Below are 25,625 nucleotides of genomic sequence, written 5' to 3'. Positions count from 1 at the left end.
TGCTTATCTCTTGTGGTGCTTAATCTTCATTTATTACAAATAATCTTCCTTCTCATAAGAATATTTTTTCTTCAGGATTTAGACGTGACTTTGCATTTGATAGGAGAACTCAGAAATAACCATGCAAGGGAGGCTGAGGAATCTGTGCCATGAAGAGCTGTTGATTAACTCTTCAGTCCAAGGTAGCTGTGACTTTAACTGCAAAACCTAGCAATGAGTGATGGGACTTTGGTCAAAACAGAATTACTGGACACCTTTTATACAGTTTTGGTAGGTTTATGGAAAACCAGCCTGTGGAGCAGGTCATGGATGTGAAGAACAGCTCTATACAAGAATCTTTGAAGTTGTGGTCCTTACAATTGCTTTCGTCATATCCCTCAGTGTGACTCATTCACCCGGCTGTGCTTGCACTCTAAGCATTCCCAGGCACCCATGAGATATGGGAATAGTACTGGATCATCCTGCTGTGCAGGATGGGGAGTTTAATGTAAGACTTTTTTGATGAGGAGAGCAGAGATCAATATTCAGACAGTCTTTTGGTGGGCAGTGGCTTGTGTTCTGCTGCTCAGGTATTACATTGAAGTGGATTATCCTAAAGGAGAAAAATCTTGCTGTGTCTGAACTCCTTGAGGCCCTTGAGAAGCCTCTGTGGCCAGAATCCTGGCAAGACCTGAGCTTACAAGAGGAGGGGCACCAAGTGCCTTGGTAGGACACTTTGCACTCACTGTGGAGAGCATAAAATAGGGGTGTGGGGTGTGGAGGTGGGCCAGGTAAGTGTTAGGAAATGTTGGATGTGCCTCTTGGCTTCAGTGGTTAGATCAGCCCAGATTGTCACCTATTGACACATCTGCCCACCACAGTGTCCTTTCCCTGCTGGAAGTTTTTGTACCAGCACCCCATGGCAAATGAGAAGTTTGGCAGATGGACAGCAAGTCCCTGGCCTGTACTGGAGGCTGGTTGCTGTTTGGTGTAAGTCTGAAGGCTGTGTTATATCTGGATACTCTCAGGGCGTCCTAGTTCAGAGCTCTGGTATTTTTATGATGCTGCTGGAATTTTGGCAGGATGTGGTTTTGCATGAAACCTGTCAGTGCAAAAGTAGTGTCAGGAGGGAATGGAGCCTTATTTCCCAGCACATCTCTTCACTGTGTGTCAGGTAGCACAGCTTGTCAGTGTATCCTTTGATCCAATTGCTGGTTGCACTGAGCTTGTTGAACTGAATTTCAACTGGATTTTGTCCTGCTCTTTCCATTAATCCACTTAAAAAATAATCAGCAAATTTTCTTCTGCAAACTTCCTTAAGCTCGCTTTGCCTGAGCAAGTGGTATTAAGGTTCTTACACCCTCTCAAAGACCCTTCTGTGTTTGGTGATGTGAGAAAGCAACTGAGCTGCAGTGCAAGTCTCTTATCCTGCAGATGATTTACTGAGCCCAAGAGGTGAAAAGTTGTACCTTGTAAAGCACCTGCCCTTTGAGAGGTGCTGCTTGAAAAAGCCCATTTGTTGTTCCCAGTTATGGACTGGACCCTTTTTCAAGTCCTGTGCTGGAGCACAAAGAAGGTCACTGATACTGCCCATAAACCAGATGCTGCTTTGTAGCTCTCCTTGCACAGGGGTCTGTTAGAGAGTTGGAATTGCTTTCTGTTTCTGAGGTCAGTACAAAATCCCTACAGAAACAGAGAATTTCCTCTTTATGCAGCAGTGCTGTTCATTTGAGGAGGAAAATGATGGTTAAATGAGGGTTTATCACTTAGGTGAGTGTCAGGATTGTGTAAAGCACGTCTGTGTCTGCATATGCAAGATGTTTAATGGTTCAGCCTCTGGTGTGGTGGAACTCTCAGGGTTTGACTCAAGCCTGACTCACCTGGACTCCTTTTTTTCCTTCTTCTTTAGTGATGATGGCCAAGGAGAAACCACCAATAACTGTGGTTGGAGACGTTGGAGGAAGAATTGCCATCATTGTGGTACGAGTGTGAGGGGAACAGGTGGGGGGTGGTTTCCTCACAGCATCTTTGCTTCAGCTGCTCTATCCCTGAGGGTCGGAGGGATGGCTGCTATAGGAGTGGGAACGTGTTTGTTAGACACTCTTTTCTCCAGTAGTGTTAGTGGCTTTGGTTATTTCAACTTGCTGTTGAAAACCCTTTACACTTCAGCTCTTTAAGCCCTAAAATCTCCTTGCTCCCTTGATTCTAAGTGTCAGATGTCTGCAAGTAATGAATAAATCCAGAGCATACAGAGAAAACTCCTGAAGTGTTAAAAAACCTCAAACAAATGAAAAACTTGCTGAGCTTTTCTTATTTGCTATGCCATGCTGCAGTGTAAATAATCAACATGCAGCTCCTACCCCATGAAAAAATACACCTTGCTGATGATAAACTGTGAGTGCATGTGCAGGGACGAATCTGTTTCCAAGACACAGTATTTGTTCTCCACACTAGCAAAAGGGTCATTAAACCAGGGAAATAGCATTCACAGATTAGTCATGCACGTGGCTGTCCTCAGCAGCAGCTGAAGTAGACAGGGATTCTGTTTTCCATCTGTGTGCATGGCCAAAGCTGCAGTACTGTGCAGATCCACTCCTGCTCTGCAGGCTCTGTAAACTTCTGGTTTTGATGTTATTTCTGTTTCTCCTCAGGATGACATCATCGATGACGTGGAAAGCTTTGTAGCTGCTGCAGAGATCCTAAAAGAGCGTGGAGCCTACAAGATTTTTGTGATGGCTACTCATGGGCTCCTGTCAGCAGATGCCCCCCGTCTCATAGAGGAATCCTCCATTGATGAGGTGAGTCTGCTCTCTGGGCTGCAGAGGAGGGGCTGGCACCAAAACTCACAAATTGATGTTCTTCCCACCACACGTAGCTCACGTCTGGAATTACTCATTTAATCAGGTGCTTTCAGTTAGCTGGTTCTTCACTGGAACAAAAAAAAAAAAGTGTGGGTGATTAATACTTGCTCAGATCAGATCTGCTTCCCTGAGTGTGTTTTCTCCCTAATGCAAGTTTTAGTCATCCCTGCCTGGACACTTCCCTTGCTGCAGCTGGGGGTGTGTGGCTGCAATCTCACTGTGCAGCCTCTCTCCCCCGGCTGGTCAGGGCCTGCTGGTACATGAAGAGGATGGGATTTCAAACCTTAGTAGCAGATCCTGTGATCTGAATGGACCCATCAGCCTGTTGGAGAGTGCTGGTTATGCTGGTGCCCTCAACAGACTGTCACAGAAGGGAGACCATTTATTTTCATCTTTTTTTCCTAATATGCAAGGACTTCTCCCCCTGAACTGTGAAACAGCAGTACACACCTCTCCTGGAGCCAGTCCGGGATGCCTCCTCAGGGAGGCCGAATGTTTCAGCAGCACACAAATGTTTCCTTTCCTTTCTGGCCCTCCGTAGGTGGTAGTGACCAACACTGTTCCTCACGAGGTGCAGAAGCTGCAGTGCCCCAAGATAAAGACTGTGGATATCAGTTTGATCCTCTCGGAAGCCATCCGGCGAATCCACAACGGCGAGTCCATGGCCTATCTCTTCCGCAACATCACTGTCGACGACTAGACCTGAGCCTGCCCCTGTCCTGGATTCCACAAGAGAAGGAAATCTGCATGGAAAGGCAATACCATAAAACATAGGCATATCACAACTGTTTATTTTTGTAGGAGCGTTGAGGTTTTCAGTCTCACGGTCTTGAGCCATGAGATCTAATAGAAAAAAAAATCAACCTGACCAGCACTTTACAAGTGAATAGAAGGGGCCACTGGCAATGGGGAGGATTTCACCTTAATTAAGAGAGATGGAGAAATGAGGTGGTGTTGAATTTTTAAGTTCCTTTAATGATTTTTTTTTTTTTTTAGTGTGTTATCTCTTGCCCTGTAGGGGCAGACAGAAAAGCTAAACAGAAGTAGCTGTCAGCTTGTGAGAAGGGAACAGAGACTGCTCATTGCTGTGTGGGCAGCGAGAGCAGCCTTTGGGGTTGTTTCTGCCTGTGTCTCACCCCAGAGCATGGAAGGGAACGTTCAGGCTGTGCTGCTGGCAGGATTGAGCCAACAGCAGCTCTCTGCCAGCTCAGTGGCCTCTCCTCTCCTGCACAGCAGAGCAGGGACTTTCATCAAAACTGAGTTAGCGGAACATCCCGAAAGGACAGCTTAGGGCAACCCGTTGGCAGGGCTGCTCCCATCCTTGGGTCAGGGAGCTGGGAACAGGCTCCTGTGTGTGTCCCAGCAGAGCAGAGAATGCTAGTTAATGTGTTGGCCTTTTCATTTTGCGAGCTTTGGATCATTATTGCTCTTCAGTGACGAGTCATGTGAGAGTCTTGATCCTCACTGGAACACTTGTCTGCACTGCAAACCCAGGCACGATTTTTGGAGTTGCCTGGGGCTGATGAATTTGTGGCAGTCTCGTGGGGAAGGGAAGTTGGAACAATATCTGCTTCTAATGCAGCTGTGCTCTCCAAAACACTAACACTGAACCTGCAATAAAAAGTGTAAGATTTTTCAGCTTTGGTGCTTCCTGTGAATCCTGTGCCCTCTGAAGAGCTGCTGTGTCTATTCAGTGGGGCTGTTGCTGTAACAAGGCTCACTTGGCAGCTTGCAGCCTTCTTCCACAGGGAAGGTAGGACTGGCTGATCACTCCTTTCTTGAGTGATACTAATTTTTGGGTGGAGGGGACACTTGAGGAAGCAGCACAAGATGCATGTGGAGGGCTTTGTATCCTGGATAAGGATAAACTCCCAAACTGATCTTTCCCCCTGATGAGACAAACGCACTCCAGTAAAACCTACACCACTTTCTAGTCTGCTGATGTGAGGAACAAATACAAGCTGCTGGAAGCAGTTGCTTCAACAGCACAGGGATTGTTTAGTTGTTTAGTTTTGCTTATCTTTATTCTACACTGTCATCTTCCATTCCAACATCTAAAATGTGCCAAGGGGTCAGCAGTGACTGAGCAGGACAAGCCTTGAACACCAGGCAAGCAAACAGACCTCGCTACAGAGTGCTTGGACCACCTTCAGTATCCAGTATGGATTAAACCTTCAAGCCAAATTCCATGAGGGATGTGCAGGACTGGATGAGGTCTCAAAGCTGTTGATGGGTTTTCCTGCATTTTCAAAGTACCACAAGCAAATCTCAGCTGTACTCTGTGACCACAGCCTGGCTCCTCGGCCTAGAGAGGTAACATGATGCTGTACTGCAGGTATTGAATGGATCAGCTGGAGCTGTGGAGTCCTTGCAGATGTCTGCACCCCCTTTCTTCTGAGCCAGTGCTGGACAATGTTCTTCATCCTGGAAGCCAGTGTTAAAAGTGTGGGCAGTATTGCTGTTCTCTCCCCTTCAAAGTGCTTGTCAGACCTGCCAGGAGCAAGGGTGGGACTCATTGAGGGTTATTGCCCATTCAAGCTTTCTTTTGCTGGGCTGTATTTGGGTAGAAACCATGGATTCACAGCACCATTGAGCAGAGGGTTGTGCCTGTGTGCCCTGGGCCATTGTCCTGAGTGAATATTTTATGGTTGCTTAAAGAATGACCAGCAAAGGTATTGGTATAGAAAAGCAGGTTTAGTATAGAAGTGAAAGTTCCACAAAGATGTTGGCAAGGTTCACTCTACTACTTACTAGGTGGTAAAAGCAAACTAAAATCTAAAATCAATCAATCTAAACCCAACATAAATCCAAAAATTATCTACATTGAGGCAGGGGAGGGGGGAAGGGTAAGAGTAGGAAAGGGCAAGGATAAAAAGGAATCACGAGATGAGTCATGAGGTTCAGAGTAGATCCCCTTGCAAAACTAAGCCCCAGACTTGACCAACAGTTTAGGTCCAAAGATTTAACAGCCCTTAACAGCAGAAGCTGTTAAGCTATTGATTATGCTGAAGTTGAACAATGTAACAATTTCATACAGCATTTACTTAAAAATCTAAAGTACTTCAGAATCCAGGAGAGCAATGTCCATGGTATATTTGCTGCAGTGCATTCCCACTCACAGACCTGAGGGAGCCTGTACAAGGTACCTCTGAAAAATTCCCCTCGAGCTCCTGGAAATACTCACAGCAGATGTCTTTGCATCTCAATGGGCAAAGGGTTGAGCCTCGAGGAATGGTCATAATTCCTTTTCATCCTGGCCACAATTCAGGTCAGCAGCTTTCTTTGAAAGTTTGATAACAAAAATGTTGCTCTGCTTGGGTTGTTATTCAGGCAAGAAAAATTATTTTCCAAGGCTGTTTGTTAAAAAACAGGAGCTTGTTAGACAGCACAAGTTCCTGGGAGCAGACAGTGTTTCTGATAAGATTGGGAGTTGCTCAGCCCAGGTGCTGTTCTCAAGGCCAAGGCCTAACAAGCATTTCTCAGATCATAGTGCAGCTCAAGAGTGAGGGGGAGGCACCACCACAATCCACCCCGTGACTAAAGACAACTTCTCTTGCTCCACAGAGTGGCCATGTGGTCACCTCTTGCCTCTGTGCCTATGAACAGGGATTTATTATGTTCAAATTATAAACTAAGAGAAATTTTTGAGCAGGTTAGCTAAATACTGTGATTTTTAAGACTGTTGAATGTGATGGAACAATATTACGTATGCAAGGACATCTGTGGGACAGTGCTACCTGTCTAGCTAATATAAACACTCCAACATCTAGAACACTACAGTACATTAAGCATAAAATGACAGAAATCTGGAATTCCTCTTGCAGTGGGTGACCACCCAAACACAATCCCACCAGTGATGTTCTCCATTTCTCATCACTCTTGCCAAGATGTGGTGTATCTCTTCCATATTGTGATAAACAGTGATTAGAGCTCTGTGTCCATTGCTTCACACACCTTCCAGCAGTAATTTTTCCACCAGTGCAAGGTTCATTCCAGTGAGGGGAAGCAGGAAATCTTGCTGGATGTATAGGTAGAGTGTAGCAATTCATGGGTTGGGACAGAACTGAATAGTTGAAGTCACATCCCCTAACTGTGGAAAAAACTACAAACACAAATGTTTGAGTGATGGCTTATTTCTGTAGTGGTGTGGTCTGTATGGAATCACAGATAGTTCTCAGCTCTTCCCAATGTATATAAGCAGAGTTTCAAGGATTGCAGCAGGATGTATTTCGAAGTGACAAACATTTTGTTCAGTGCCAAGACAAATATCTTGGGCATTAGTGGTGTTGCTTTCACAAATAAAGCCCTGTTGTTCCTGTACAACACACACGTCAGCATTGACAGCTTGCCATTTGTTCCCGTTTTGTTGGGCCCATACTCTCTGTTGTATTGGATTGTATTCCATGGTGATTTAACCCCAGTGCAATGGTTGGGTAGATGGGGTTTACCAAAGCACTGTGTATTGTTAAAGCAAAAGCTGTGGCTTTACTGTTGGTAGGGTCAGAAGTGAAGTTAATTAGATGCCACCAAGGTTGAAATTCTCATTAAAATTTGTTTGCATTATCCCTGATTACTGTTTAAATTTCAGTGGTCAAGGTACCTCCATAGCTTTCCCTCACAGTTGCTGCTGCAGTAAATTGTCTCCAGCACTGAGCTTGGATGCAGCTGTAACAGGGAGACCCCACAGGCTCTGGAATGAGGAGGAGAGCAAAGAGGAAGGAGCCTGCTAGCTGTGCCCATCCTCTTCTATCTCCTGCCACCACCTCCCAGGTGCAATGCTTGGACACCTGGGCCTGTGGGATCTGCCTGCCCAGGAGAGCAGGGAACCACTGCAGGGAAGCATGAGAGGCCCCTGTGGTTCCCACCCTGCCAGACATGGAGAAGATAAGGGAGAAAGTGGAAGCCAGTGAGAGACATCACCAAAACAGAGGCTCTTCCCAGCCCTCTGGGTGCTCCCCCCGAGCCACCCCTTTGTTTGGGGTCTGCATCCCTCATGCTGCTGGGGAGCTGCTGCCCCTTCTTGGCTGCTGAGGATGAGCTGAAGGCAAATAGAGGTAGAGGAAGAACTCGTGTCACCAGCCCAGGTTCCAGCACTGTGTGTGGTCCGGTTCCTCAGCATGGTGGGTGCCCCACTAGCCCCTGTCCATTGTGGAATTTATAGATTGGTCCTTGCACAGCCACATTTTGTTATTCTTGAACTTTTCAGAACAGGGCTGGGGGTTCTCGTGGTTTCAGTCTCCCTCCCCCATCAGATGTAAGTGCAATGCTGTCTCAAACTTGTTCTTTGAGATAGTTTCCCAAGATACAAAGTTGGTCCCAGAAAAGCACTATCCTGCCTCCAAAAGACCCCCTTTTCCAGCTGAACCTTCTCTCACTATTGTGCTAGCATTCCTTTTCTCTTCTGCCTAGTCTTTGAGCATTAGCTCTTTCAGGTTCACATTAACTCTTCCAGGTTTTCAGTCTCTCACATTTATCCCTTTGCCACACTGGCATTCCACTAACTTCCCACTGGTTCTGTTTCCAAAAGGGAAGCCATTCAGTACATCCTTTAAATACAGCATGAGGTGGTGGAACTGCCATGCAAGATCTTCATCTGACCCCAGAGAGCACCTGCCCACTTTTCAGGGGTCACTGGTCCTCTGTGTCCCTTCTCGCCTGCCCAGGGAGCCGGGCTGTGTCCCTGGAGTCCCCTTGCTGCTCCTGGGCACAGGCTGTGTTACCAAAGTCTTCAGCCCCAGCTCTGGGCTTGTCCCATGTGGAGTACCCATGCCCAAAGCTTGGCAGGGGCAGTCTGACCCCTGCTGCCCTCCTGGGAAGAGGAGACAAAGGGGAACAGGTTGATGGGCAGAAGTGCAGCAGCAAGGGCAGACCCAGGGCCCCTCAGCCTGTCCCCAGCCCCTCTCTTCAAGGCCCTGGCTCATGGAGCCAAACTCAAGGACCCCCTGGGAACCCAAAGGCAAAAGCTGCTCAGCCCATGGAGAACCCCCAGCTCCCACAGCCACAGCACCCAGCCCCGTTTTGGCCTTGCCACCAGCCCCAGTTCCCACAGGACTGGGTTGCTGGGGATGCCCCTGAAGGAATTCCCACATCAGTGGATTTGGGAGCTTGCCTCTGTGGATTCACCATTGTCTAGTATGAGCTGCAGCTTTTTTCCCAGGTGGGAAACCACAGATAACCCATTTCCCCCGTGGCACCCCCTTTATTCTGTACCCAGCCAGTGGGTTGGACTGTGCTGTGGTGGTGGTAGGATCCCCCCAGGAACTCACCCAGTCCCCCTGTGCTCAGAGCTCCTGAGCCTTACCAGAGCAGGGAGATGTCAGTGATCCCACTGCCTGCTGGTCAGACCTGCAGATTTAAAAGGGAACTGCTAGTTGATGATTTTTGTAAGGATTTGTCTGATGGATCACTCTAGTTCAAATATTTTTCCCAGTGTTTGAGTCTTTTACTTCCTAGGCTTGTCTGGAGGCTTGTGTTTATCTGCTTTGCCCTGCTTGTATGGCTCTTTGCTTTGGAGCGAGGTGCTGAAAAGCTGTGTATTGATGGAGTCAGCAGCAGCCTTCCACCATCCCCACATCTAAGGGAGAGGGGAAACTCTCATGCTTTTGAGACCTCAAAAATGAATGACTGGAGGTGCTTCCTCTCTGGGCCTGGCCTCCTCCCGGAGTGTTCTGGAATGCTCCAGGCTGCATGAGAACATGGATCACCTCTCCACAGGGCACAGCCCTCCTGGGCAAGCTCAACTCACCCTACAAGCAGCTCCCAGCGCACCACCTGCCCAATGTGAGCTGTCCTTGGAGTTATTTTGGGGCTGAAAGTGGTAAAGGTTGTGGCACACGGTCCCTGCAGGTCCTGTTGGTTGCTGGAACCAGGACACTGCCAGCAGCAGGGGACAATGGGGACATTCCACATGGGGCTGGGCCACTGCTGTGTAACAATGGGCACTCTTTGGCCAGGGCAAGGGGACACTGTAAAGAGGGACACAAGTGGTATGGGCTCTGGAACAAGGACGAGACTGAAAAGCAAGCAGCCTGCTGGCTGTGCTCCCCTTCCTCCACCTCCTTCCACCTCCTTCTACCACCTCCTACCACCTCCCATCCTACCTGCTCCTCTCCAGAGCAATAGCATGAGAGGCTGCTGTTAATGGCAGCTCTGTGGTTTTGGACAGGTCAGCAGCAATGGCAACGCTCACCCTGGGCCAGATGCTGGATGCCGCCCTCGGGGCACCAAAGACGGAATCCATTGACTTCGAGCAACTGCGCAACCTCCTGAATGGGATGCTTTTGCACCTGGGCCTGCGGGATCTGGCTGTCCAGGAGACGGGGGAGCCACTGGAGGGGGCTGAGAGAAGCCCTTTCTCCGCCTCTTTACTTGAGGAGTTAATGCAGAAAGTGGAAGCCAATGAAAAAGAAATCGCCGAGGTAGAGACTCTTCCCAGCCCCGGGTGCTTCTCCCAGGCTGTGCCCTCCTCTGGGATCTGAACCCCCTCATGCTGCTGGGGAGCTGCTGCTGAGGATGTGCTGAAGGCCAAGCACTGCCCAGGCCAGGCCCTGCCCTGCCCCTGGTTCTGTGCAGACCATGGTGGGTGCAAAGGACCTGGTCCCCAGGGAGCCTGCCCTGGGGCTCAGCCCACTATCCCCCTCTCCTAGGTCAGGGCTCTGTGCCAGGAGCTCCATGAGGAGGTCAATGAGATGAAGGCGGAGCAGTCCCTCATGGCAGAGGACATGCAGAGGATGCAGGAGGTTTTTGACCCGGTGAGCTGCCACCAGTGCCCCCAGGAGCTGCCCCTCACTGCTGCCCTGCTGCCCCTGCCCTGCAGCCCTTGGAGGCTCCAAGTGTGAAGGGAACCAGGAGGGAAGAGTGGGAAGGGTGTCCCAAGAGCAGAACCCAACCCACCTGGAACCCCTCACTTTCCTTCTGCCAGGGCTGCCCCGGGGAGGGCAGAAGGGCACCACTGCCTGCAGGTCAGGCCAGTGGTAGAGGTCACTGCCTCCCTCAGACAGGGCTGCTGAGGCATTTATGAACTAAACAGCCATCAAAAAAGTAACCTGGGTCCTGGGAAGGTGGGGAGACAAAGGTCCACCTGTGCAATACAGCCACAGCCCCTTGGCATAGCCCTGTCCAGCATCCCTCTGTCTTGTGGCCAAGTTAATTTGCAGATGTTCCTTTTAAATCCTGCTCCTGTGTTCTGACTCCTGTCCCTGTCCTTGCCTCACTCCAGGAAAACTTCCAGGATATGCTGGATGACCTCCGTAACCAGGCGTTGGAGAGTGTCGTGGTACGTCCTTGAGCACAGCCAGGGCCTGCTCCAGGGCAGGGTTCCCCCACATCAGGGCATGGTCCCCAGAAGTGCTGGGGGGATCAACGCTCCTCTGGATCCCATCCTGCCCCCAGTTACACAGATAGCTCTGATGCCTTCCTTCCCAAAAAAAAAGACTGGAAAATAAGCTGATGCTCTCCCCAGCCTCAGAGGAGGCGAGAAACAGGAGGATGTGCTGGAGGACTTCCTGGTGGGCAGGAAAGCAGGAGGAGGAGGAGGCTGAGGTCTGCCAGAGGAGCGGGATCACAGCCCCCTGCACCTCCAGCCACTGCGTGCCTTGGCGCCTCTGACAGGGTTGCTCAGGAATTTTCTTCCCTGTGCATCCCACCAGGAGCAGGACCTGGCATTGGCTGAGCCAGGGCAGCTCCTCAGCTGGCCTAATGTGTGCTCCCAGCATGTTTTCTGCTCAGAAAGGGCTGTGTTCAGGGTGGTGGGAGAAACAGCAGGAGCTGGTACCTCCCTGGGGCCAGGCTGCATTGACATCCCACCACAGCCCCTCCTTGCTCAGCATCAGGCAGGACCACGGCTCCCTGCCCTCCAGGTCTCTCTGGAGCAGTGGCTGGGATTGGGGGACAGCAGAGGGATGTTATGGGGGAGGTCTGGAATACTGAATCCCGTTGCTGGAGGGAAGAATGCCTCGGTGTTGTATTTGATGGCATCACTCAGGTGTTTGCTGATCCCTGGGGTTGGCTGCTAAAACCACGGGCACAGAGGTTAAAAGGGCTAAATGAACGTTCCTGGGGAGGAACGTTTTGAAGTTCAACAAAGGCAAGTGCAGGGTCCTGCACCTGCAGAGGAACAACCCCAGGCACCAGCACAGGCCAGGACTCACGGGCTGGAAAAGCAGCTCTGTGGGGAAGGAGCTGGGGGTCCTGGTGGCCAACGAGCTGTCCGTGACCAGCACTGTGCCCGAGGGGACAAGAAGGTCACTGGTGCCCCGGGGTGCGTTAGGAAGAGCATCTGCAGCAGTTCAGGGAGCGATGCTGCCCCTCTGCTCAGCCCTGGCGAGGCCTCCCCTGGAGCAGTGTCCGGTTCTGGGCTCCTCGGGATGAGAGAGACACGGAGCTCTTGGAGAGGGTCCCATGGAGGGCCACAAAGATGATTTGGGGACTGGAGCATCTCTGTCCTGGGGAAAGGCTGAGGGAGCTGGGGCTGTTCAGCCTCAAGAGGAGATGCTGAGAGGGAACCAAGGCTGGGAGGGCAGTGTTGAGCATCCAGGGGGGGATCTGTGCCTCAGTTTCCCCAGGAAGAGCTGGGTCGAGAGGCTGGCTTGGGAATGCTGAATGCAGCCCAGTGTGGCAGCCAGCCCATCCTCTCCTTTCCAGTCTGCCGTGACAGGCGAGGGCGAACAAGGCTCCCTGGACGGGCAGAAGGACGGTGGCCTCATACGCACACACCCGTGGGATGACCAAGGGCTGATTGTCATCGGCAGCGAAAGTACCTCTGGGCACAGCTGGGGAGGGACCCGGAGGGTGTGAGGGCACAGCGGGCCGGGCAGGGGGCCTGCAGGCTGCTGGGTTTTCCCCCAGCCATGTTCCCCTGACCCTGAGGAGCTCACTCTGGTCTCTTCTTCCAGTTACCCTCCTGGAAAGGCCCAGGACACCCACACGAAGGCATGGGGACAGCCGGCCCGTCAGCCCTGTGCCCCACAAGGCCAGGGCACAGGACAGAGGGAAGGATTTGCAGGAGGCGAATGCAAGCAGCCACTCGGACTCGGTTGGGGCAAATGACACGGGACAGAACGTGGGACGGAAGGGCATGGGATGGAACATGGGACGGAAGGACACGGGACAGAAGGGCATGGGATGGAACATGGGACGGAAGGACACGGGACAGTATTTGCGATGGAGTGACACAGGACAGAGTGACGTGGGACAGGATGACATGGGACAGGATGACACGGGACGGATCAAGGACAAAGAGATCAAGACAAGCATCCCCAAGGCAGAGGCTCTTCCCAGCCCCCTGGATGTTCCTCCTGAGATGACCAATGTGAGAGAGACCAAGGATGGAGGGATCAAGGATGAAGAGATCACAATAAGCATTTCCAAGGTAGAGGCTCTCCCCAGCCCCCTGGATGTTCCTCCTGAGATGACTGACGTGGGAGAGACCAAGGATGGAGGGATCAAGGATGAAGAGATCACAATAAGCATTTCCAAGGTAGAGGCTCTTCCCAGCCCCCTGGGTGCTGCCCCCGAGACACCCCCTCCTTTAGGGTCTGCACCCCCATCTTGCTGCTCTTAGACCCAGGTCTGGTTTAAGCCCAAGCTCACAGTGGCACGGGGGGCTTCCCTGAGGGAAAGAGATGGAATTTGGGGGGCAAGAGTTGGGACTGAAACACTGCTCTGCTTGCTCAGGCTCCTCCCCACGTTCAGAGAAAGAGTGCGGATGGCAGTTTCACTGCCTCGGGAATGCATCCAGGAGCCCCTGGCATCCACCTCCCTGCACAGCGGGTGCAGTCAGTACGAGGCCACCCAGGATCCCAGACCCTCTGGGTCCCATCTGAGAGCGTGCCTGGGACTAGCAGGTGAGTGCCATAGGGACAGCAATGGCTTTGGGAACAGCAATGGCCCCGTTCCCTCTGGCTGGGCCCGTGTGGTGCCCTGGCATTGGATCCATTTATCCAGTGATGGAACCGTGGGGATGCTGATGATGATTCCCTCCCAGTGGCAGTAGGCTCTCGACACCCAAGGAAGCACGAGGAAGAGGCAGCTCCAGGATGGAGCCATTCCCAGCCGAAGCTGGACTGTAGGTGCAAAGGCTTTCGTGACAAGTGTGGGGGACAGTGGCTTGTCCCCTGGCGGGGCTGGCACATGCAGTGCCAGAGCCAGGTCGTGACCTGCCCTCCTGGCAGGGCACAGGGGGGTCGTGGGTGCTGACCAAGAGAGGACAGTGTGGGAGCCTGTGCCCTCCACCTTCCATCCCTGTGTGTCCTGGGCAGCCACGAGCAGCCACCACATTTTGGAGGTGCCAGTGGGACCAAGGCGAGCATGTCCCAAGCTGGGAGCATCCCACTCCAGCAAGGGGTGCAGGAAACCCCCCCTTTGACCTTGCCACCAGCCCCAGTTCCATGGGACTGGGCCGCCCCTGGGAGAATTTCCCCCATCAGTGGGTTTGGGAGCTTCCTTCTGCAGATTCACCATTGTCTAGTATGAGCTGGAGCTTTTTCCCAGGTGGGACCCCACAAATAGCCCATTTCCCCTGTGGCACCCCCTTTATTTTGTAGCCAGCCAGTGGGTTGGACTGTGCTGTGGTGGTGGTGGAGAATCCAGGCTCAGGACCCCGTGATTCCCCTGCAAATGCTGGGACTCCCTGCAGTGCCGTGCCCAGCATTTGGCTCTGCCTGCACAGGCAGGGCTGCATCCCCCAGGAGCTTGCCCAGCCCTTTTCTCCCTGTTTTAGGACGCTCCTAAAGGTGCCCTCTTCCGAGTACTCACCTTGTGACTCGGTTGTGCAAATGTCTGGCCGGTGAGTGGCACCAGCACCGGTGCATCGGGGGTGGGACAGGGGCAGATGGGTGCTGGCAGTGTCCTGCAGTGCCAGGGGTGGCCCCTGTCACCCACCTGTGGCCCCTGTCACCCTCCCCAGATACTCTGAGACCATCCTGTCCACGCCACCGGTGTCCCCTGGCCTCTCTGGGCACCTGCCCCATGGTCTGAAGCAGGTCCAAGTACAGGAGGACAGGTAGGGACATGGGGACCCATCCCTGGCCCCTGGGGCGTAGGGGAGCCCTGTCCCAGCAAGGAGAGCTCTTCCCTGGGGGGGTTGGAGGGGGCTGGAGCTGCCTGGGCAGAGAGGAGCTGCAGAGGGTCAGCTGGGCCTGCCCCAGGTCAGAGGGGTTTTACAGCCCCCGTGCTGTCCTGTCTAGCCCAGGTCTCTGCCTCAGTGGTGCTGAAGCCACACATGATGAGTTTTGTCTGGTGTCAGCCTGAGCTCAGGCTCGGTGGGGATTTGGTGCCTCCTGTGAAAGGAGTTCCCAAAATCAGGCCCGGAGCTGGGACAGCCCTGCTCCTGCCTCCTGGTGTCCTCTGCAAAGGGCACCAGGACCTGTCACAGCCATGGGCAGCTCTTGGGGCTGTGGGAAAGGACAGATCCTGCAGGGGTGAGTGGGCAGGGGTCTCCTGCAGCAGCTGGAGGAGGGCGAGCACCCCCCGACCCCCTCCCTGGCATAGCAGGGTGAAGCACAGGGTGCCAGGGCGCTGGGCACTGAGCATCGCTGTGCCCTGTCCCACAGGGAGCAGGCAGCCGAGAGGTATTCCCGCAGATCCCCGAGGTACTGTGGGGGCCAACACACCAGCACCTGCCCGGTGCAGCCCATGGAGCCCCTCCTCCCCAACCCCAACAAGGTAGGGATGGGGAAGGTGGGGATACAGGCAGGGGACACCGAGGCTGGGAGGGTGATGCTGAGCATCTGAAGTGGGGGGGGGGACCTGTGCCTCAGTTTCCCCAGGAGGAGCTGTGTGGGGAGGCTGGCTCGGGGATGCTGAATGCAGCCCGGTGTGGCAGCCAGCCCATCCCCTCCTTCCCAGCCCGGCGCGTTCGACCTGGTGGGCAGGGACGGACTGGTGTACCGGGGCCGGACTCCCGTGGGGATGGACTGAGCAAGCGACTCCAGCCTGCAGAAATAAAGGGTGACGAGCAGCCGAGCACTCGGGTGTCCTGAGTGGAGTGGCCCTGGAGCAGGATCTTCCCTCATGCACAAGGAGGGGCCGGCAGCATCCCTCGTCCTGAAAACAGCTCCTGTCGAACCCTTCCCACGGTCTGTGTCAGCCCCTGGTGTCCTGCACCCCCTGGCCCTCACGAGCCCCACTTGTGCCCTGCCAGGGGAGCCTGTGGCCCCAAAGGGGGTCTGGGGCAGCAGCAGGAGGAGGAGGAGCTCGTTTGCTGCTGGAGAAGGGGGAAGTGAGGACCTCAGAAGGGCAGCAGCAGAACGCAGTTTGATGCCAAACGCAAACCCCACCCCACGCCGCTGGTATGCTGTCGCTTATCCCACGGGATGAGCATCCCTGAGCTGCCTCCCTCATCTCCGGGTGAAGAAACCCCCTCTGCCACCCCTTTGTCCCTCCTGCAGCGCTGCCACTGATTGAACGAGGAAGGCACAAACCCCTCTGCTTCCCACCAACCAACACACCACAACCCCATGAGAGGAACACGTCCCCTCCTTCCCCTTGTGCCACCCCCAGGACTTGGGGCTGCTTTTCCCCAGCCCCCCCCCCCGTGCCACCCACCCCTCACCGTGGCAGGGAGGAAGCCCCAGGGTGTGCTGAGACCGAACACAAGTCGTGTCACGAGTGGGGGGGGGGTACCGGGCAGGAAAACCCCGATCCCTGGAGCAGCACAGGGGGACTGAGGGGTGTCACAGCTGGGGACACGCGGCTGTGTGCACAGGGGGGCTGGGGATGTCCCCGCTACACACAGGCAGTGACACATACTGGGGGGGGACACAGAGCCGGTGCCACCTCTCGGGTGTGTGGGAGGCTGAGAAACCCTGAGGGAAACCCCAAAGGCACCTGGAAGGGACCCAGAGCTTATTGGGGACATCCCCTGGGGGCTGCCCCGTGGAAACCCTGCCCTCCTGGTGGATGTCCCCAAACCTTCCCCCACAGGGACAGACTCCACCCCTGTCTGCCCCACTGTACTCCACAGGCACCTTATTTCCCAGGGAGTTCCCCCTGGAATGTTCTCCCTGGTGGGTTTGGTTTTTCAGGGGAAAACCAGGTGCTCAAAACCTGCTGTGGGGGTGCTGAGGTGGACACAGCAGGATCTGGGTCCCTCCTGTAGGGTAACTGGGAACACTCTGAGCACACCACAGGGCACCAGAGCAGAGCCAACCAAGAACCATCCTGCACTCCTGGCTGGGGCCGAGGGGCTTAAAAAACAAACACCTCTGGCACCAATTGCATTTGCAGGATATGGCCCAGCTGGGGTGGCCTCTTTGGCGATCATCCCCCTGCCCCATTTGCTACCACCAGGACAGCACCCTATAAACACCCCCACCCCCCTGCACCCCCGAACACACCCCCAGCCCCACATCCCTCCTCGGATGATCTTTGGAGAGGTAAGTAATCCCAAATGGGGGAATTTTTTTGCCTTTTCTCCTTCGAGTTTGTGCCATCCTGGGGACCTCCCCATCCCTGCAGGAAGCTTTGGGCTGTGCCTTGAGCCTTCCCCTCTTTCCTGGCATTTGCAGAGCTGCTGTGTTCCCATTTTTGGGGTTGTAGCCCAGCTGTTTGTTGCGTGAGCACAGTGGCCACGGGCCTGGCGAGCTCCCACGTCCTCTGGCTGGTGACCCTTCTGCAGAGGGGGGACACTCACAGGGCATCATCCCCTCCCCAAGTGCTCCCACAGTGCCGAGGCCTGGGGGGGCTCATCCATGGGGGGGTGATGGGGCTGGGGGGCTTCTGCAAGCTGTGGGATTTTGTGAGGGGACAGAAAGGGGTGTTGGCTGCACCCCGTGGCACATGGGGGGTCCTCGCTGTGCTGGCACAGCACCCCCATGGCCCTGGGTCTTCCCTTCCCTCTGATCCCCCCTCTTTGGGGACAGCAGTGGTGGCTTGTGGAGGCAGAGCACGGAGTCGGGGCAGCTCCTGGGGGACCCAGTCCCCATTGGTGACACTGTGTCACAGGGGGGGTCACCCCGATTCTCAGTGCCCTGCCAGGGACATCCTCCCAGCAGAGAGAAAAGGCAGGGACAGCTGGTGTTAAAAAAGTGATTTTTTTTTTTTAATTTTTATTATTTTTAAATTAATAAAAAACCTTCAACCTCTTTTTTGCTGGGTCTTTTTTCCTTTTTTTTTTTTTTTTTTGTTTGTTTTTCTGTTTGTTTTTTTTAAGCAACATTGATTTGAAAACTAAAAAACCCCCAGCTCCCCCGTGCCTGGGGAAGCGCCACAGAGGGCGGTCACAGAGACAGGGGGACATCACCTTGACAAACCCCCAGGCCCTGGGGGTGCTGAGGGAGGGAGGACGGGGTTGGGGACAAGTCCAGGGGGGGTCTGTGCAAGAAGCCGGGCTGAATTTCGGGAGCTAGAGAGCTGCATTTGCTCTGGGCACTGCAACATGTGCCCAGGAAAGCCAGAGCTGGGGAGGGTATCCAGTGGCTCCACGTCCATGTGGCCGTGATTTGGGGTGCCAACAGCTGCCTCCATCCATTTATTTTTGTTACTCCTGTCCTCCCCTTCCTGCTCCTGCCCCGATGTAGAGATGCTGGGTGGGGGTAGAGCCACAGGGAAAACCCCCCAGACACCCAGCAGCTGCCTCCACGCTGCTGCTCCTTCTCTCTGGATTTATATACATTAGATATATTTATATATTATAGTTATATATCTTAAAAAAAAAAAGGGGAGGGGAGTAGAGAGCAGCCAGAGGCTCTCATGGATCAGTCCCTCCCTGGCAGCATGTGCTCCCCCCGCCCCCCCCAAAAATAATAATAAAACCTAGAAAATTATTCCAGTGCGTTTCTCGGCGAGCCCCTGCTCCCAACGCCCTGGCCCGGCCCCCCCTGACCCCCCCCAACCCTCCGCCAGCCCCAGCCTTATCTCTGACCATCCATGGTGGCCACGGCTTTCTGTGGGGGGGCAGCGGGCGGGGGGGTGGGGGGCCAGGAGGGCTGCGGGTGGTGCAGGTGGTGGTGGAGGCCATGGGTGGTGGGCGAGGACGGGGGCAGCCAGGCGGGCTGGTGGCTGGGGGGCGAGGAAGCCCAGAAGGGGCTGAAGCTGCCCGGGGGGGAGCAGGCCATGGAGGTGATGGGGCTGTTGCTGCTCTGCAGGCTCTCCGAGGTGCGCAGCTTGGAGAACATGGCCAGCGCGTCCGGGAAGTTGGGCGGCGTGGCCGGCGTGTTGCTGGGGGTGCACATCTGCAGGGCACAGGAGAACGGGGGTGTCAGCTCACTCACGGGGGCTTTTGGGGGTCCCAACCCACCCACAACAGCCAGAGCCATCCTGCCCGTATCCCACACCTGGCACCCCCCCAGATCCAAGGGTTGGTGTGGCCCCAAGGGTCTGCGTGGCTCCCCCAAAGGTGTGGGGGCTGCCTGGGGAGAGGCTCCAGTGAATCTGGGAAGGACATTTTGGACCATCCACGATGCTCAAAGCTCATGGATGAGGCAGGAGTAGCACAGACTGACACAAAGGGGTCCAGTATGGTGGGTGGGGAGGCTGCTGGGGTCCTACCTGGCCCCACAGGACCCCCCTTCCACCCAGTTTCCTGACCTCCTTCCCCTTCACACCCCATTATGGCAGAGAGAGCAAAAGGCAAGCAGGGCCCCCCCAGTTCCTGGTACTGCCCCTGCCTTCTTGGTACCCGGCTAAATTTAGCACCTGGACAGTGACGGATCCGTCCCTTTTTCCAGCAGAGGAAAAATCCACCAGAGAGGACCCAGCCCTGCACAGAGGCTCAGGGGCTGGCACAGGGACCCCAAATCAGCGAAGAACGTGCTGAACTGAGAATGGGGGAGGTGCTAAAAGGGGAATAGGGGTGTGTATGCAAATTCCCATGAGGCTGCACACACAGAAAGGGGCTTGTGGGCAGGGGGATGCACTGGCAGGGGATGCCTGGACATGGGGGTGGTGCATGCACAGGGGGACTTCACCCCTCTGGTTAAATCCATCCCAAATCCCTGTCGCCCTCCTGGAGCCACAGCTCCTGCGGGATGCCTGTGGGGACTTTGAGCAGAGTTAAGGGGCTTGGACAGTGTCTGCTGCCTTTAGCAAGGGGGGATTGAGATGTTTCTGATGGGGAATAGCTGCTGCCTCTCCCCCTTCCTGGGGCTCATCCCAGGATTTGCCCCTGGCTGGTGCTCAGCAGCCTCCTGCTGCTCCCCAGCACAGGCCAACACCTAAATCCCTCTTACAGGCTCCTCCTCATCCCCAACCCCACCACTTGTAGTGATGCTGGGATCAGAGGAGAAGCGGCCAAACCCTTGCTGGGGGGCCCAGGCCCCTGAAGCTGGGGTGCTCCCCCAGCCTGGGGGAAGCAGCAGCTGGCTCCCATCAGCCTGTGGAGCTGGGGCACCCCAAAAATGCAATCATGGCCTGGCTGGTACTAAACAGGTTCGTAGTTAACCAGGGATATTCCTCCACAGAACTCATTTCAGAGCTCAGCTTGAAGTGATGCTAATCCAGCTTTTGCTTTTTAAATTAACCCATAAATTTGGCAGGATCTGAAAAGATAATTGTTGAAAAAGAAAAAAAAAACAACAAACCCCAAAAACCTTAAATTCGCTGTGTTTTGGAAAAAACCCACCACCACCAGAGCCAGCCCTGGAATGATGCTGGACACAGCTCTGGGTTTCTGGGGTGATGTCTGCAAGATTAATTTGAAATATTAATTAAAAAATAAGAATTGCTATGTAATTATTGCCTTCCTCCCAACACATCTTGAGGAAAGCTCTTGGCTGTCAGAGGGTCAGTCACTGACACCCCAGACAGCTCTGGTGAGTCCTGGCCCCACAGCCTGGAATCTGTGGGGCTTTGGGGAGTGTGGGGAGCCCCCCATGGGGTGGGGCTGATGGGGACGAGTCCCCCCCACATCGAACCACAGCCACACTCGCAGCTTTGTTCTCTGACGCTTGAAAAAGAAATAGAAACTGCAACCACAAAACTCCTCACCTCACCCCTGCCCTGAGCCGTGTGGGGCATTTCAAACTGCACAAATCAGGATGCTGGGGGGAGGGAGGAGGGGGGGGAAGGAAACACTGAAAAAAATTCCCCAAACCAGGAGTATCTGGGGAGAAGGTAAAAGGTATTTTGACACCACGTGGAGCACAGGGTGTTATGAAAACGTTGTTGAGGAGGGGGAGAACCGAGTGGCTCGGCTGATGGGGGGAACGGGGCCTGTCACGCTGGGGTGAGTGGAGGGTCCCGGCGCAGGGATGGGGCCGGGGTGGGTTTCACCAGCCCTGCTTTGCATCCCGCTTCCGGCAGCCGCCCCACAGGAATTGTCCCGATCAGGCTTTCGGTGTGAAAACACAGTGAGGCCTGGATGTGCCCGCGGCTCCCCCGGCCCCTCTCCCACCGGGAACGGGGCTTTGCCATCAGCAGACCCTCTGCAAGCTCCCCGAGGCGGCACGAAAGCGTGCGGGGAGTGGGGAGGAACTGGAATAAAAGGGGTTTTAGTGGGAGCTGGCTGACAAAACGACTTTCTCCGAGGGCAAGGGAGCGCTCGCTGCCGGCAATGCCGGGCCGGCCGGCGATTCCCGATGGAACGCGAAACGGGGGAAAATTCGGCTTAACCCAGATCCGCTCCTTCCCCCCAGCTCGGCACTGTTTAGTTCCCTCAACACGGGGTGGGGGGGGGGGGGGGGGCGGCGGGGGAGAGGGAAAACAAAAAAGAAAAAAACCCCCCAAGAAACACAAAACAAAACACCCGGAGGGGAACAACTTCCTCCCTTTGGCCAAGGGGATGTGCCCTCGGCCAAGGTCAAGTGCCGTGGGGGGAAAGGGGGCAGCCAGACGTGGCCCCCCCGGCCCGGGGAGCCCAAGTTACAGCGCGATGCTCGCCGAGACAAACTATTTCCTGGCAGACATTTTAGCTCGTGTTTACATTCTCCGGCTGCGTGTTCCTGCGGGCGCCCAGCAATATGGCTGGCAGGGAGCTGACAGCTCCGAGGGCTGGGGGCTGCACCCCCTCGGGGGGCCTGATTTGGGGGGGGTTTTGTCTGGGGGGTCGTGCTTGTAGGGGTGGGCGGGTAGGGGGGGGGATTGGTCGGTGCTGGGAAGGGTCTAGAGGCGTTTTTGGGGCTGGGGGCGTTGGGGAGGGGATGGGGTGGTGCAGGGGGGAGGGAGGGGCAGGGGTCCCACTTACCATCTGGGGGGGGTGGTGGCTGCTGGGAATGTTGGTCTCCTGGAAGAAGGCGCTGAGGGCTGTCTGTGGGGACAAGCTGTCAGCTCCAGCCCACCCGAGACAAAGGGGGAGGGAAAACACGGACCCCCCAAAGCTCACCCCGCAGCCCCCCGCTCTCTCCCACCCCCGCGGGACCGCCCGGCGGGGCACCCGGGGTGCCCCAACCCCGCCAGGCCTAGGGGCTGCCCTTCACCGGACCCACCGGAGATCGTGTCCCCCACTCACACAGGGGCTCCCCACGCGAGGGGGGACACCCCAAACCCCGTGTTTGCACCCCCCCCCCCCCCACTCCCAGCGGCACCCCCATCCCCAGATCGGAGCCCGAGGGAGGGGCCGCGGCCCTGGGCCGCAGCTCGGGTTACGGCCCGGGTATAAATAGACCCGGCGGAGCTCGGGGCCGATTCCCCCCTCCCCCGGCCCGGCGTGGGTGCCGGGGGGTGCGGGCAGGACCCCCCAAAACCCAGCCACGCGTGTCCGGCGGGCCGGGGCCGCACAGGCCTGCCCCCACCCCCACCGCCTTCCGCCCCGCGGCTCTGCGGGCAGGCGGCCGTGCGGATCGGGATCTGGGGTGTCCCGGTTCGCGTGCGGGTTATCCCGATCCGTGCCGGTGGCGGCCCGTCCCATACCTCGAACTGCCAGTGTGCCGCCTGCAGCAGCTGCTTGGCCTGGTCGGCGGCGCAGCCGGCCGCCAGCACGAACTGGTTGATCATCACCTGGTGCCGCAGCTCTTCCATGTTCACGGACATGGCGGGGCGGCCCCGGCCCCGGCCCCGGCCCCGGCCCCGGCCCCGGCCCCGGCCCGCACCGCCCGGAGCGCCCCGCGCCCGCCGCGCCCGCCGCGCTTCACCGGGGGGACCGGGGGGGCGCCTCTGGCCCCGCCCCCGGGCGCTGATTGGTCACCGCCGCGCCCCGCGCCCCGCCCACCGCCGGCTTCGAACCTTCCAGCTGCCCCGGCGCCTCCCCATTGGCCGCCGCCTGTGTTTTGGCTGCAGGCGGCGCCGCGATTGGCTGGGGGGCGCGGAGGCGGGGCCAGGCGGGAGGGAGAAGGGGTGGGCCGGCCGCTGATTGGCTGGCGGGGGAGGTTTATCGTGAGGCGTTGGTGACGTCACGTTCATTGAGGAGGTTCATTGAGAGGGGCTCGGCTTGGGGGCGGTTCGGGGGGGGGGGGCTCAGTTAAGGAGGTTCATTAGGGGGGAGGGGGGCATGGAGAGGAGGGTCCATGGGGGGGTTCAGTGTTGGGGGAGGGTCACAGAGACGGCTCCGCCCGTCTCTGGGTACCCCTCTTGGGGGGGGCTGCACCTTAACCCCCTGCCTTGGCTCCCCCAGCAAGGCTCCCTCATTTCCTTAGCAAGGCTCTCCCAGCACCCCGTCTCCTCCTTCCTGGGAACCCTGTTGTCCCATCCGGGGGTTCCCGCTTAGCCCCCTAGCAAGGCTCCCCCATCAAGGCTCTGGGAACCGTTTACCCCGGCCAGATACCAGGGGCAGGAGCAGGGACCCATCCTCTTCATCCCCATGTCCCTCCCATGTAAAGGCTGCAGGGTCCAAGGCAGCTCCCAGTTTGGGGGGGTTGGGATTTTTTGTTAATGGTTAAAATCCTGATGACTCTGAGCTCCAGTCTCAGCCTGCAAGGATGAACTCCCTCCCCCCTGGTGTGCTTCCCCTGCACCGCGTTTGGGGACCTTAGTGGGATTTGTGGGATTTGTGCCTTGAAATGCTTTGATTAAAAAGGGAAAATCGGCGTTTAAACCCCAAATGAATCAACAAGGGACTTTGCAAATGCATGGTGTGAATATGGGTGGATCTGGGAAGAGCCACTGGAGGTTTGGATGTGGCAGTGGTCACCAGCTGGCCAGGGGAGAGGGAATGAGGAGGCAGAGGCTTGGAAACTTGAAGTTGCATCTGCAGTTGGTTGCCCCCAGTGGTGAGGGCCTGTGTGGGGCTTCTGTAAAGTCCTGGTGGTCCCATGGAGGTGAGATCCAGCAGACAGGGTTGCAATGGAGAAGCAATGCCAGTGTGTGGTTCCCGGGATATTCAGGGGAATCCCATCACTGGGATACAACGATGGGTATGGAGGGTCCTGCTTGCCCAGTGAGATTTTGGTAACTTTGTCTTCTTGGTGCAAAACCAGCCTTGAGGCAGGTGGAGGTGTGAGAGGAGCAATTCCAGATGCAGGGACCCCAGACCCAGCTCCTGAGGAGCTCTCAGAACCTCCTGCTTGCCAGAGCCACCCCCTCGTGTGCACAGCACAGCTCGAGTTGGGAGCAGCCAGCCTCAGGTAGCACCTGCCTGGGGGAAACCCATGGGAGCACTGCTCACGGGCCCTTGGCATCCAAAGCTGGGACAAAGTAGTGTTAGTGACATTTGGAAAAGCCAGCAGGACTATGAGTTCTTCCAAATGAACCCCCTTTCTGGGGCAGGATTTGCTGTCACCTCTCCATGCTGAGATGCTCCTCCAGATGTGCTGCCCTGCTGGGACACTGGGGGTCTGGGGTCACCCCTCCAGGCAGGGGGTTGGCTCCCAGCACCTTCCCAGGCAGGAGCTGAGGAGCCAAGGTGGTGGCAGCCCTCAGCACCACTAATGAAGGGTCACCCCCTCCCCAGGCATTGCCACTGTGGGGCTGCACAGAGCCAGCCCAGGGGGAGAGGGGCTGGTGGCTCCACAGTGTGTGCCAGTGGCTGCTGGGGGAGCTGGGAGTGGACTGGGAATGGACTGGGTGTACAGACAAACATCTTCTGCTGTGGGTGAGCTGCTCACCCTCCTGTTATAACATTAACTGCTGTGCTCTACCGTGACTCAGTTTCCCTCTAGGCACAAGGAGGCAGGAGCAGGATCCTCTCTCCATGTCAAACACATCCCAAATCCCACAGCTGGGCGGCACGAGCTTCAGACTTGCATCTTGCCCAGCAGCACGTGCATTTTGGGGTTAAACATCGCATTTTCTCTGGATGCTCCCTCCGGGTTAGCCCTGCTGGGGTTTCTCCTGGCTTTATGCGTGCTGGAATCTGTGGCCGGGCAGAACTGGGAGGGACCCTGCCCTCGAAGCCCTATCGCCACCCAGCTCCTGCCAGCGCTCCCGCGCTCCACTGCGGCACTGTCCTACAAAATCCTCTGCTGCAGTAATCGCTGGGAAAAAAACCACGAGCCGTGCATGCAGGCAGCAGCTCTGCGTGTAATGACTGCCGGGTTGTGGATCTGCACAGGGATAACTTTGAATTATTATCTGCACTAAAACCCTGCAGTCTGCTGTGTGCTGGTAATGAAATGTGCTGGCTCCCTCTCCCAGTTTCCCGCTGTCGGTGCTGGCTAGAGCGAGGCAGGGGAGCAGGGCTGGCAGCTCAGCAGTGCTGGGTTGTGCTAGATTTTTAAATGATCCATGTGCAGAACAGGATCCCCAAAAATGTGTGTTGGGGTGAGCAGGGATCAGGCCCTGGGGTCTCGGGATTCCCAGCTGGGCACCAGCATCCCGGTGTGGATGCTGCCCTCGGCTCCTCCTAGAACCATTTAGGTTGGAAAAGACCTCTAAGATCACGGAGTCTAAATCCTCCTGTTCAGCCGGTGCTGCCGCTGGCACCCAGCCCAGGTGTGACATCCAGCAGCATGGACATGGTGTCACTGCTGGGAATGT

General features: G+C 55.8%; 2 protein-coding genes across 5 annotated transcripts in view; one reads left to right on the top strand and one right to left on the bottom strand.

Moving 5' to 3' along the window:
- PRPSAP1 (phosphoribosyl pyrophosphate synthetase associated protein 1) overlaps nucleotides 1-7,403 on the top strand; it is a 28,487-nt gene extending 21,084 nt beyond the window's left edge. For all 4 annotated transcript variants that reach the window (XM_069032249.1, XM_069032248.1, XM_069032247.1 and 1 more), the window contains exons 9-11: nucleotides 1,889-1,959; nucleotides 2,631-2,777; nucleotides 3,382-7,403. In XM_069032249.1, coding sequence (XP_068888350.1) covers nucleotides 1,889-1,959; nucleotides 2,631-2,777; nucleotides 3,382-3,540 — 377 coding nt within the window. In that variant the 3' untranslated portion in view covers nucleotides 3,541-7,403. The remainder of the gene's footprint in view (nucleotides 1-1,888; nucleotides 1,960-2,630; nucleotides 2,778-3,381) is intronic.
- Nucleotides 7,404-17,855: 10,452 nt separating this feature from the next.
- On the bottom strand, nucleotides 17,856-22,781 carry UBALD2 (UBA like domain containing 2). The gene is made up of 3 exons (XM_069032627.1): nucleotides 22,626-22,781; nucleotides 21,961-22,023; nucleotides 17,856-19,012 (listed from the first exon to the last, which is right to left on the bottom strand). Exons 1-3 carry the CDS (start codon nucleotides 22,743-22,745, stop codon nucleotides 18,692-18,694), a joined length of 504 nt encoding a protein of 167 aa, XP_068888728.1. The 5' UTR covers nucleotides 22,746-22,781; the 3' UTR covers nucleotides 17,856-18,691.
- Between the last annotated feature and the right edge of the window lie 2,844 nt (nucleotides 22,782-25,625).

Source organism: Aphelocoma coerulescens, chromosome 18, assembly GCF_041296385.1.
Source record: "Aphelocoma coerulescens isolate FSJ_1873_10779 chromosome 18, UR_Acoe_1.0, whole genome shotgun sequence".
In the NCBI taxonomy this organism is placed as follows: Eukaryota; Metazoa; Chordata; class Aves; order Passeriformes; family Corvidae; genus Aphelocoma; species Aphelocoma coerulescens.
This window is presented reverse-complemented; position numbering and strand designations above follow the sequence as displayed.